Consider the following 14,185-nt stretch of genomic DNA (forward strand, 5'->3'; position numbering starts at 1 on the left):
TACCTCAGGGTACTGCACCTCAAGGTATTGTATCTCAGGGTAATGTACTCCAAGGTACTGTACCTCAGAGTACTGTACCCAAGGATAGTTTACCTCAGGATAAAGTATCTAAAGGTACTGTACCTCAGGGTAGTGTACCCCAGGGTAGTACTATTCCCTAGGGTAGAGTACCCTATGTATACTTTACGAAGGCATCAAATATAAATCCTATTCCCCCCTTCCCCATCCAAGTCAAGGCACGAATACCATAGCGTATAAGTCATACGCTATGTACACGTGGAGGTAAGATTCTTAGCATTATAAGTTATTACCGTATGTCATTATATGACATACTGTATTATTATATGCCATACGACAGATGTTACGAGTACTTCCTGCTAGATAATTAGCTTCTCTCGTCTAAGTCTCTCATTACCAGATCCTAAGGGTGTTTAACATCTCAAAACTCACAAATGAGATCTTTCATGGAAAACTGAACTTAGCCTTATTTTCCACTGAGAAAGAAAGGGTAGATGGTTTGGTTTGAGTTTTGATTATTGCTTCCTGAGGTTTGCATCTATGCTCCAGAACTAGCTCTCTGGAGCAAGCATACAACGCGCGAGAGCATTAAAAATTACATTTTTACTGTATTAAATTTGTTTTTAATTATTGTTAACCCATTACAATTTTATTTTTTAACATACTAAATCAAAGCAAGCCAAGTAAACAGTTTTTCTTAATGTATAAGAAGCCAATTTAGTTATTTTCACAAATATTTGAAAGGAAGGAGACAGGGGAAATAGAGAATAAACAACACAATAAAATAAAACAGGAAGGATGAGAAGGAGAGATAAGAACACACTCTTCTCACCCTCTCCTCTTTAAGTATTAGCAAGACAAATGTCCTCACTTCTTTCTGGCATGAGAGCATCAAATTACGTATCCGGACGTCCAGATAACAGGATCATTTCAGGCGTAGATATTTACTGCTCAGATAAGGCGGATACCTCAGCTGTTATCCAATGCCTCCTGTATGAGATATTCGTCGCTTCTAGTTGTCGGTGTATTAACGAGGTGGAGTATGTGTGTGTGTGTGTGTGTATTTTACTATTTACTATTTGTGTCTGCAGAATTGAGCTATTGCCTATACGATCCGATTACGATACGATACGATTGCCTCAAAGAAGGGAACACAGAGCATTCAGAGAAAAACTTGCCATTTAATTCTGAATACGTATGAGTGTTCACTTCTCCTATCACCCACTTTTTTTTTGCACTTTATTATGCAAGGTTATACAGTTACATATATGACTGTTTACCAAAAAATTAACATTAAGAGAACATAAGAGGAAGCTTGTTTCCTAGAGGCTGTAGATTTCTTCGAACTCCTCCGACGCTGGGCAGGAACCGAGGACGCAGCGGGCATTACCCCTTTGGACCGCGACACTGAGGTGCTGAAAGAAAAAACTTGCTGCTCTAGGCTCTTCGATTCCGCCTTTCTAACCAATCTATTTCTTTCTCTTGTATATCTACTACATATATTTCTCTCTAGCACACATCCCCATTAAGCAGCCCGTAGCAGCTATCTACCTCCCAGGTACCTATTTACTGCTAGGTGAATAGAGGCATCAGGGTGAACAGAACTCTGCCCATTTGATTCCACCTCGACCGGGAATCGAACCTGGATCCTTAGGACTACGAACGATCTTTGTATGAGAGGACGGGCTGCACCAGACAGCCCGTACTCGCAAGAAAAGATCCAAGCTCGTTAATCCAGCCGCCAAACCCCCTGTGTTTTTAATGAAAAGTGGTTTACACACGACTCGACACTGACGACTCCCGAACACTTCCGAAACAAGTGCTTCGTTCACGTTCCCTGTTCGAACCACAATTCTATAAATGTTTCACCCCCGTACTTCAAATACAAATAATCACCAACTGAACCTAAACACCTAACCTAACCTAACTCACGCCTAATAGAATTTTTATGTATAATAATATTAATTTATATATGAGAACAAACCCAATTTTAATACACAGTATGTTAAAATTGATGAATGCGTCTGGGGAGGATGGCCGCTGCTTGAAACAGCCTAGTGTGAGGACGGGTTTGCAGCATAGCCCGTGCTGCTTGGAACTTTTTGTTCCGAGTAGCTGAATCTAAAACAGCAAATGGTAGGACGACGGATTTGCTTCATGCAGGTCGGCGTAGAATCCCCGACTGTCCAAGGCGTTGGGCACCATTCCATTCCCTCCCGTCTTAGCCGAAATCCTTATCCTGACCACTTCCAAGTGCTATATAGTCGTAATAGCTTGGTTCTTCCACCAGATAATTTCCTCCCGATAGCCAACAAATCTCGCCATAACCACTTCCTAAAGTCACGGATTGCGTTATGACGTCAAAGGTCATGGCTCAACTGCAGGCCAGGTGTTTAATTGGCTGAGATAAACGCTCGTAAAGGGATTCTCTTTGTCCAGGGTAGGTCATCACGGGTCAACGCTCGAAAGATATACTGGCTCTGTTAGGGCGCCTGCTTGTTCCTGAGTCCGTGAGTGGTAGGCTAGAGTTGATATTCTCTTAACATACGTATTTACAATTGGTATTAAAACCAATCAAATTTACAAAATATATGTTTTCATTTCCTAAATATCGTATAGGCATTCTGTTCTGTTCTTTGAGGATTTTTGGGAAGTCTGTTACAGAACGTGGACATTAGTTTCATGTTCGTATGTAAATTACTCTTTTTTTTCATCTGAATTTATTTGTAACTAGCTGTACCCGGCCACGCGTTGCTGTGGCTCAGCTATGCATACATGTTGCTGAGCCACAGCAACGTGCAACTCCCCTGTCCCCTTGTCCTCCCCACTATTCTACACTACCCCCGTCCCCACGTCCTCCCAACCAGCCCCCACTCCCCTGTCCTCTCGTCCTCCCCACCATTTCCCTCTCCCCCGTCCCCTCGTCCTCCCCACCATTTCCCACTCCCGTCTCCTCGTTATCCCCCACCATTTCCCCCCCCCCCCACCCTCCCTCGTCCGATGTGTTCCCAAATGAACTGATGTTCCCATCACTGAAAAATAAGAACAGTTAAAAAAAAAACGAAATGAAAAACAACGATAATATAAAAAATAAACTATACTCAAGAGATGAACGGTATGGTAAACAACACAGCTCAATTCCAACGCAATGTCACACAAAATAATTCAATCAAAATGAAAATAAATCGAAATCTATGAAAATTTATTTTATCAATGCAATTGAAAAGATTGAAATGAAATCATAACATATTTAGTATAGCATGTGTTGCTTTTACGTGCAACAAATGGTGCTGTTTTTCCAAAAAAGAATGTTTTTACCTGTCACAAGTGTGGCATCTATATAGTAGGTATATAAAAACACGTTACTAATGAGGACAAATATCACAAGATAATAGATGTAATCTTTATTTTTCTATACGTGCAAACGTTTAAAGTTGTAAAACAATATTTATATATTCTAATAAGTCCAAGACTTATTCGCCATATCTCCAAGACTTATCTTTGTCAAAAGATATGAAAGACCTGACAACCACCTTCCCGAAGATGAAAATAATATGTAAACAAAAGAGTTGAGGACTCAGAGTTGCCTGACTCGCGGCTCATATTAGCAATATGAATCGATTCCACGATGCTAATGCAGCCCGTCCTCCAAACGAAGACCCAAAAGTGAACAAATCCACAAGGGCCGTGACGAGGATTCGAACCTGCGTCCGGGAGCATCCCAGACACTGCCTTAATCGACTGAGCTACGACAGTATAAAAGGGTTGAAACCGATTTCAGTTTCGGTTTCAACCCAAAAGTGATTCCATGCACCCACCAAACCCCCTGTTTATGAATGAAAAACGGTTTACACACGACTCACAACTGTAGACGTTCGAACACTTCCGCAGTCACATCTCAGGCTGCTCATCATGAGGATAACGCTCAGAAGGGTGCACCATAATATCCGGAACCTCGGACACGAAGGTACGCACACGAGGAACCCAAATAGTATTTGGGCAAAGGGGAAGCGGCGCCACCCGCTCCCACATGACGGGCGGCCGGGGAGTAGTAAAAAAAAGCAGTCAGATCCTCAATCGGGACGACACCCTTCGGACGGGCAATCATACCCCCTGGAACGGGTCAGCTGCACGGGGGCCGGCAACACAGCTGGGGGTAACCCAGTGGGTGGCACCACAGGAGGTGACAGGTCAGGAGGCAACACCACAGGGGCCCCCTCTGGAACATCCACAGGGCCGGGCAACGGCCCTGTGGCACCATTACTAGCCAGTGTGGCACCACTACTAGCCAGTGTGGCACCACTACTAGCCAGTGTGGCACCACTACTAGCCAGTGTGGCACCACTACTAGCCAGTGTGGCACCACTACTAGCCAGTGTGGCACCACTACTAGCCAGTGTGGCACCGTTACTAGCCAGTGTGGCACCGTTACTAGCCAGTGTGGCACCACTACTAGCCAGTGTGACACCATTACTAGCCAGTGTGGCACCACTACTAGCCAGTGTGGCACCATTACTAGCCAGTGTGGCACCACTACTAGCCAGTGTGGCACCACTACTAGTCAGTGTGACACCGCTACTAGCCACTGTGGCACCACTACTAGCCACTGTGGCACCATTACTAGCCAGTGTGGCACCATAACTAGCCAGTGTGGCATCACTACTAGCCAGTATGGCCCCATTACTAGCCAGTGTGGCATCACTACTAGCCATTGTGGCACCATTACTAGCCACTGTGGCACCATTACTTGTCACTGTGGTGCCATTACTAGCCAATATGACACCATTACTAGCCAGTGTGGCACCACTACTGGCCACCGTGGCACCACTACTAGCCAGTATTTTTATATCAACTTCAATAGCCATTTGTCAGACCAAACTGAACTTTATCTTTCAAGAGGTAAAGGATAAAATTAAAAAAAAATAAGATTATTACTTGTGTGTGTGTGTGTGTGTGTGTGTGTGTGTGTGTGTGTGTGTGTGTGTGGTGTGTGTGTGTGTGTGTGTGTGTGTGTGTGTGTGTGTGTGTGTGTGCAGAAACCCCCATCTCTGTATTTTTTATTAGCCGGGCGCTCTTCTCTATTAACTTAGACAACAGAAATATCTCTCACTCTATCTTAAGTGTTGCAACTTGTGAATCTTAAGTCGAGTTAATCGTCCATGGCGCGGGCGGATCATGTTTTATGCAAACATTTTCAGTTCCGGCTGGTGAGAAGAATCTCGAAAGATAGAGATGGAAAGAGAGACGACCTCCTTGGAGTATTCTTCATATAATAGCAAAGATGCGTTGTTTCTTCAGGAGAATAATTCTTGCTATACCTCCCATTCGCAGTAGCCAGGTGGTCTTTCCATTTTATTGCAAGAAAATGACCCACAGGTATCGTCTTGAATAAGATCGTTGCAATAGCACACCAGCAAAGTTCATGTTCTTAAGTCTGCCGAAGAAAAAAATAACTAAAGTTTTCGAATTTTGGTCCTTGGAAAATCTTCAGCAAATAAAACTTGCCTTATCGCCTCTTAAGACCCAGTCGCAAGTCATGCAATAAGTCACACGCTATATATTTTCTGAGCAGCCCAAGATACCAGCGGAAGAGTTCACGACCGATGCTTTCACAGAGAGTGAAGAGTTCAGCATGACCTGCCATCAGCATGACCTGCCATCACAGACAAGATATCAACATGGACAGCATCGTGAGTACCAGTGTTAGAATCCACGCTAACACAACATCGAGTGCCAGTGTATATTCTCTTATTTCATTATTATTTCCTAAATTCACAACTGTAATCAACACAATTAGTGAAGAGTTAAACGCAGGAGACTGAGCAGAGAGGACATGATCACAACATACAAGGCACAGAGAGGAAGGGACAAGACAGACAAGGAGTGAGCGTTCTAAATTGTAGGAAAAGTAGGACAAGAGGACATAGGAGGAAGCTGGAAATGCAAATCAGTCGAAGAAATGTATGAAAAAACCAGTTCCCCTTACAAGTGGTCAACAAGGGGAATGCACTGAAAGAAAATGTCGCAAAAGCCACCTTCACCTAGAACTTTAAAGTCAGGTTCAGCAAGGAATTTTAAAATCAGGAAAGTTTATTGATATCAAAAGAGGTACATGAAAGCTAGTAGGCGGGGTATGAAGAGCTGGATCTTGCGTCCCCGTGACCATTGTCAGGGTAAGCACACACACACACACACACACACACACACACACACACACACACACAAACACACACACACACACACACACACACACACAGGTGGAAGATGAGTACCCAAATGAGCCACAGAGACATTAGAAAGAACTTTTTCAGTGTCAGAGTAATTAGTAAATGGAATGCATTAGGAAGTGATGTGGTGGAGGCTGACTCCATACACAGTTTCAAATGTAGATATGATAGAGTCCAGTAGGCTGAGGAATCTGTACTCCAGTCGGTTGACAGTTGAGAGGCGGGACCAAAGAGCCAAAGCTCAACGCCCCCAAGCAAAAATAGGTGAAATAGGTGAGTACACACACACACCTGAGGAACTGCCTACCAGTGACGATTCGAGAAAGAGACCTGGGCGTGGACGTAACACCTAATCTAACTCCTGAGGCACATATAAATAGGATATCGACAGCAGCGTACTCTACAGCGGGAAAAGTTGAAACATTTTTCAGAAACTTAAGTAAGGAGGCATTTAGGACGCTTTACACTGCATACGTGAGGCCAGTCTTAGAGTATGCCGCGCCATCATGGAGTCCCCACCTAAAGAAACACGTAAGGTAACTGGAAAAGGTTCAGACGTTAGCAACAAGACTCGTCCTAACGTTACGAGGGATGGGGTATGAAGAGCGCCTGAAGGAACTGAGCCTTACGACACTAGAAAAAAGAAGGGAGAGGGGAGAATATGATAAGAACGCATAAAATACTCAGGGGAATTGACAGAGTGGAAATTGACGAAATGTTCACACGGAATAACAGCAGATCGAGGGGACATGGGTGGAAGCTGGAAACTCAGATGAGTCACAGAGATATTTGGAAGTTTTCTTTTAGCGTGAGAGTAGTGGAAAAATGGACTGCACTTAAGAAGCAGGTTGTGGAAGCAAACTCTACTCATAATTTTAAAAGTAGATATGATAGAGAAATAGGACCGGAGTCATTTTGGCAGCTTTCGATGGCTCGAAAGGCGGGATCCAAGAGTCAATGCTCGATCCAGCAGGCACAAATAGGTTAGTACAAACAGGTGAGTACACACTCTCACACACACACACACACACACACACACACACACAAACACAAGGGGCACACACATTAGGGGACACAGGTAGAAACTGAGTGCCCAAATGAGCCACAGAGATATTAGAAAGAACTTTTTTAGTGTCAGAGTAGCTGACAAATGGAATGCATTAGGAAGTGATGTGGTGGAGGCTGACTCCATACACAGTTTCAAGTGTAGATATGATAGAGCCCAGTAGGCTCAAGAACCTATACACCTGCTGATTGACGGATGAGAGGCGGGACCAACGAGCCAGAGCTCAACCCCCGCAAGCACAATTAGGTGAGTACACACGCCCCGGCCTCCCCAGAGGGCGCAGGTTCACTGGGCCATACGCCAGTGTCAATACAACTTTCACACAAGGCGAGGATGACCCGTCCGATCTAGACCAGGAAAACTGGGAGACCTCGTAACTCAGGACGAGGCGGATACGAGGCTCTTTGCGCAACTTGGTCGCCCTGTTGGCTGGTATCCTTGAGCTGTAGGTAAGCACCGGGCGGTCCTCGCTCTGAAGCGAATTTAAATATATTCCTGACGAGCACCCCCTGGCTTTACTCCCGTTTTCTCTGACAAGGCAGTCTCCCGTTTTCGAATGACCCACCCCATTCATCCAACGTTTTCATTAATTGCTCTCTATATTTCTCTTTCTCATTCCCCTACATATTCCATCCCCTCTCCTCCGCCTTTTCGCGCCCGTCCCATCTTTTCTGCGACGCCCAACAGAGGGGTGGAAGGGATGGCAGCCAACACCTGCCCTTGACCTACTTCACCTCTGACCTGTATACGCACCACGCAACTATAACACTCTCATATGTTTCTCCTGCTGCCAAACTATGTTATTTTACTCCTACACGACTTGACTAGGTGAATGAAAAGGCTTGACGCAGTCTCTCACGACCTTGGTGGAGACGTCGGCGAGCGACCGTAGAGGATTAATGTGTGGAAGCAACCAGGAGGCCTGGTCGACGACCGGGCCGCGGGGACGCTAAGCCCCGGAAGCACCTCAAGGTAAGCAAATTCAGTGACTAATTTGCTTTATATTGAACTATCCTGAACACCTGGCGATGCTCAGGATAATCTGTATTTCACTCTGTCCTCCATACCTACTAAGTCAATACATTAGGTTGTTGATATGGCGGAGTCCAAGAGCTTAATCCTCGATCCTGCAAAGCACACACTTCTAAATCAACCTGTCCAATAATTAAAAACGTTGCATTTCGCTTGTATGCGGTACATAAGGCCAAAAATTGTGGTACTAGAAAATAATAGAACCGGCTCGCGAAAGTACTGTTGTACTGTCCCGTTTCCTGTTTTAGGTCCTGTGGTAGGTTAGGAGAGGACACTTTACACTGACTGTTTTCTGGACGTTGGGAAACCTTGGGAGGACGGACTGACTATATAAGTAACGCATTTACCACCAAGGTTGCCTGTGTGTGTGTGTACTACCATAACCCAGCCTGGCCCTACGGGTGTTCCTGACTCCCTCATGTACCAGACCTCACTTAACGAATGCAAGCTGCCATTCTTGGCACCTGAATGAGGTAGTTAGCATATAAGTTTTTAGTTGGATAGATGGTTGTGAGGGAAGGGGGTGAAGGGAGGGGAGGGTGTTTTAAAAGGGAGGTAAGGGACTAATGGAATATTAGTGGGTGTTGCATTAAGAGAGGATAGTGTTGGGAGAGAGACGGGGCTCGCGTTGGAGTAAGGAGACAAGTGTTCCAACGCTAGAAACTTCACACTAATATTTACCCTCTTATTCTATAACTGCATTGTATTATTATCTGATGTTATATCGCACGTTGTATTTCACAAGCCTCGTAGGGGGCCTCGTAGGGGGCCTCGTAGCCTGGTGAATAGCGCACTGGACTCGTAATTCTGTGGCGCGGGTTCGATTCCCGCACGAGGCAGAAACAAATGGGCAAAGTTTCTTTCACCCTGAATGCCCCTGTTACCTAGCAGTAAATAGGTACCTGGGAGTTAGTCAGCTGTCACGGGCTGCTTCCTGCGGGTGGAGGCCTGGTCGAGGACCGGGCCGCAGGGACACTAAAAAGCCCCGAAATCATCTCAAGATAACTTCAAGATATAACCACCCCTGGTTAGTCTCAGCTGGAGACATGCCGTTCCTGAAGGCAAGAGCCGGTGATGGACGGAGTGGCCAGACTCTTATGCCATAGTAGGAGCCTCTCACACGACTATCACACTCTCTCACACACTCTCTCTCTCTCACACACACACACACACACACACACACACACACACACACACACACACACACACACACACACACACACACACACACACACACACACACATACACACACACACACACACACACACACACACACACACACACACACACACACACATACCAACACTGAATTGTTCAACTCCACAACAGTTAAAGAGGCTGGGGAGCTCCTCGAGCCACATATGTCTCCTTGAGAGAACCAGTCCTCCAGGTTCCGGTTCCTCACACTCAATGACTTAGCATTCTAGACCGACGTCAGTTCGTCGTGCCTGGCAGTTGATGTACCGGCACTTCGATGCATGCGAGATCCTCCTGGCGTATGGCACACTATACGCCATCACTCGGGGCTACCGTGGCACCCGTCACCTGGGCCCACCGTGGCACCTGCGTTGCTCAAAGCTACGCTTTAGCATGAAGAAAGGGATTATTACTTCAGTGTCTTGGATGACCTTGCTTGGCCAACTTCCCAATCTGGCAATGTAACTGTGATTCCACACTCGGGCGCCTGAGTGACACGGACCCTGACCTCACTGCTCTGCTTGGAGCTTACTCCATTCAGCATTCTCTAGTTTTAACACTGTCATCTATTGGATGAGATTAATTGGTTCTGAGGGGGGGAAACTATATACCCCGCTGTTTTGGCTATCACATTGTGTTGGGTTAATGGGGTTGTGTTGGCGTGAGGGGTGTGTGCTGGGAAGAAGGGAGAGTGCTGGAGTGAGGGGGAGAGTGGGAGAGGCAAGTACTAGACACAACAGTAAGTGTATAAGGGAGTGAAGAGTGTAAGGTAAAAATAATTAAGGGTATTTTCTGTTTTTTGTTCTCTTTTATGCTTTATTAATTATCTTTGTTCTTTTCCTCTCTTTACTAAAACTTGTTATCTTCTTACCTTATCCTTCGGCTTTTGTTCATATTAACTTCTCCTTTGTTTCGTCTAATTTTGTGACAAGGTCACAAAATTCATTTATATTGTTTTTTTTTTGGCAATTCTGCGTTCCCAATCAACTAAAATGAGTCGGAAAAAAAGTGTGTTTGAAGGCTGTTGTTGAAAGAATGAAAGCTGCTTGGTTCAGTTTTTTGTTAATGAGGCAACAAAACTTGCATGTTTGAGCTGAAACTACCCATAAAACAGGCGCCATTACGGACCAAGACATATGCGACAAAAAAAAATTGATGTTTATGCCTTGAAGCACAAAAACATATTTGTGGCCACATACTGGAAAGTGCCGTAGAGGGAGACTGACTTCCTTACACGACAACTTTCAAGGAAGACTCGACAATCTGACTTGAAAGTTAAGAAACCTTTGGAAGTATCGACCTTAAACAAAAAAAAAAAACAAAAAACTGAAGAATTATTAATAATTTTTTCGAGAGTTTTAGAAAAGGAATCGAAGCGTTGTTCATGAATTTTAAAAATGTGTCATATTGAAAATTTTGAAAAATGTTTAAAAGTATATAATGGGTGGAAATCTTTGAGTTCTTTAAGTATCAGAGGTATGAAAATCTTGGAGGTTAAAATAATTTTCCTTTTTTTACTTTATTAAATCTTTATACTTTTCTATGAAAACTCATCACCGGTAATTCTTACTTAACACTACTAAACGAATCCCAACCCCATTTTGTTTCTATGGAAGTATAAGTACACAGCAATTGGAAGGGATCTGGGAGGAGGACGGGCCATATTCGACATAAAAGTCGATGCTCAAATCAACTCTTAAAATTTAATACCTTTTCAAGGTTGTCCGCCTCAAGTGACGGTCGAACAGCGTAGAGCCTTATGGTTAGGGTCGGACTTGTCCACTGGCTGAGCCACACCTCCACTCCCACGTGGAGGACGGCATCCATCTTCACTCCAACGCGGAGCGTGGCATCCATCTCCACTTCGTACGGAGGCTGACGGGGAAGATAACTCCAGCGTACTAGCCAATGGCCTCGGCGCCCCTAGTCAGGAGCCTCGGCGCCCTAGTCGGGGGCCTCGATGTCAGTTTGTTGGGTTGTCCGTCTTCCAGTTCGAGGGTGGAAGACTCGGAGCTCTAGCCTCAACAAAACTTTGTAGGGTGACAGATAGTCGTTCAAGGAGGATCATAGGTAACCATAGGTGGGTCGGGATCTACCCACATACCCCTCAATCCCCCCTCTCCCCAACCATTAATAGCTAATGCTTTAAATTTCTAATCTAACTAAATTCCAACTAAATTCATCCTCACTAAGATTCGTCAAGCCTATTTTTTTTATACATAATTAAATGTTGATTTCTCTTACGTAGTCTGTTTACTGATGAAGACTGTGTGTGTATTGGAGATACTGAAGGAAAGGCAACGAGGCAGGGATCTGGAACACGACGCTGCCCTGGATTAAGGAAGGAGAAATCAGGATCATAGGTGAAGGTCTCTGGCATAATAGAATCTTGCAGTCGACATCAACAAGTACAAGGAGGAGCCACCACTGTAGACGTAGCTTGTGTCAAGAGGGAGAACAGCACCGTTGAATCCGCAACCCCCTACAACAGGGAGTTAACGTCGAAGTCGGGACATTGCTTTGTCATAAGTGGCTCCCTTCGCCCGGTATATACCGCACCGGAAGACGTCCTTGAAGTCTCAAGAATATAATCCGGGTTCCCTGTCAAGAAAAGGGTCTCTGCATACATTTCACGCACCAGTAAGGCTCCCTCATGACCTCACCCGGGGATTAAGGGGTTCCCATTCCCCCTTCGGTCACGGTGGCAGGTTGGAGCCACTGAGAAACACCTCTATCTCCCATCACAACCCAACACCTCACTTTCACTTCTCCCGACGGTGACGCAGAAGGAAATTATAAACTACCATAGAAATACACTAAAAAAAAATCCTTGGAAATTCATTATAAACAACCATGGAAATGCACTATAAACGACGTGAAGAGATATATCTTGAGATGGATTCGGGGCTTTAGTGTCCCCGCGACCCGGTCCTCGACCAGGCCTCCACCCCCAGGAAGCAGCCCGTGACAGCTGACTAACTCCCAGGTACCTATTTACTGCTAGGTAACAGTGGCATCAGGGTGAAAGAAACTCTGCCCATCGTTTCTTGCCGGCGCCCGGGATCGAATCCTGGACCACCAGATCACGCGTCCAGTGTTCTGTCCGCTCAGCCACCGGCTCCCATATAGGCGAGATAAGCAACAAGCTCTTTACATCCTGTTAACAAACACCAATTTAAGGCCTACCTGCCACATTCCTCTCAATATGTTTCATCACTCTTCCTCATACCGAAAGGATAAGTCGAAAAATGACACCGAGATGTCGTAGTCGACTGGAGAGAGCATTGATGGTGTAAATGAGGTGAGGAGGACTGGATGTGGAACACGGCGCTGCCCAGGACTAAGGCAGGAGAAATCGGGATCAGGGATGGAGGTCCCTGGCGTAATGGACTCCTCCACTTGACATCAACGTATATAGTGAGAAGTTACCAGTTTAGCTTTGGCCTGTGTGAGGGCGGAAAACAGCAGCGAACCCTTTTTACCCGCACTCACAAGGAGTTAACATCGAAGTCGTGGGGCATTACGTCGACTTAAGTGGCTTCTTCGCGCAGTATACCACACCGGGAGACTTCCCTGATATCTCTCGAAAACATACCGGTTCTCATGGAAAGAAAACAAAAAGAGGCTTCGCAAATATTTTGCGTACCAGTAACGCTCCCTCATGACCTGTCCGTTGGTGGAGGAAGATTGACCTACGTCACAACGGCAGGTTGGAGGTACTGAGAGACACCTCTGGCCTCTCCACTCCCTATCTCCCCACTTTCATTTTTCTTGACTGTGACGTTGAACAGAAAATCTACGAATGATACCTGTACTGGCTCCTGTTGGTCTTGCTTCTGATAGTACAGCCACAGGCTTCTGTTGGTGATGGTTCTGATGATTGTGCTGAGGCCTCTTGATGGTCCTCCGTTCGGCAGTAGTATTGTAAGCTCTTATTGGTTGCTGTAAGCTCTTGTTGCTGCTGGTGCTGTGGTCTATGATATGCACTCGACCGCAAACAGTTAAATTATTATGGAATTGATATATTTAGCAATGAATATATTTTTAACAAAATAAGGGTCAAGAACACCCAATTCCAAATTAACCTTTAACCGAGAGGAAACTTTTGGGGAAATGTCACTATTAAATACGCCTTTACAACAGTGGCAGAATATTGGATGGTCACCAGAGGGTGATAGCCAAGGTCTCAGTCACTCCTAACTGGCTCGAGGAGGAGGTAGTGAGGGCAACAACCACTCGAACTAGCACAAGTAGAAGACAATTGGGGTCAAATAGTTCGATCTGGCTCATTAGGCAGAATTAGGGGATTACAACCAATTTATCTGGCTCATAAGGGGGCATTAGGGGATTACAACCAATTTATCTGGCTCATTAGGCGGTATTGGGAGATTACAGCAACTGGATCTAGTTCATTAGACGGCATTGGGGGATTACAAACCATTGGATCTGGCTCATTAGGCGGCATTGGGGACCAAAATCACTAGAGCTGGAACCAGCAGGAGAGAGTTTTGGGGCTACAACCACTGAACTTGAGTCTAGGAGGAGTCAGTAAAGACTAGAACCAGAACCTTATTTCCGATCTTTTTGTTTAGTCCACAAGTTTTATATATAAATTCAATCAACCCGTTCTCGCAAATTTAATAA

At 45.2% G+C, this 14,185-nt stretch overlaps 1 protein-coding gene across 1 annotated transcript; it reads right to left on the bottom strand.

Moving 5' to 3' along the window:
• Positions 1 to 4,091: 4,091 nt before the first annotated feature.
• On the bottom strand, positions 4,092 to 4,883 carry LOC123753203 (mucin-21-like). Its single transcript, XM_045735193.2, has one exon. The coding sequence runs from the start codon at positions 4,881 to 4,883 to the stop codon at positions 4,092 to 4,094; it is 792 nt and encodes a 263-aa protein (XP_045591149.2).
• Between the last annotated feature and the right edge of the window lie 9,302 nt (positions 4,884 to 14,185).

The sequence above is a fragment of the Procambarus clarkii genome, chromosome 5 (assembly GCF_040958095.1).
Source record: "Procambarus clarkii isolate CNS0578487 chromosome 5, FALCON_Pclarkii_2.0, whole genome shotgun sequence".
Lineage (NCBI taxonomy): Eukaryota > Metazoa > Arthropoda > Malacostraca > Decapoda > Cambaridae > Procambarus > Procambarus clarkii.

Coding starts and splice junctions, on each gene's coding strand:
- LOC123753203 (XM_045735193.2), bottom strand. CDS start 4,883: ATGGCTATTGAAGTTGATATAAAAATACTGGCTAGTAGTGGTGCCACG.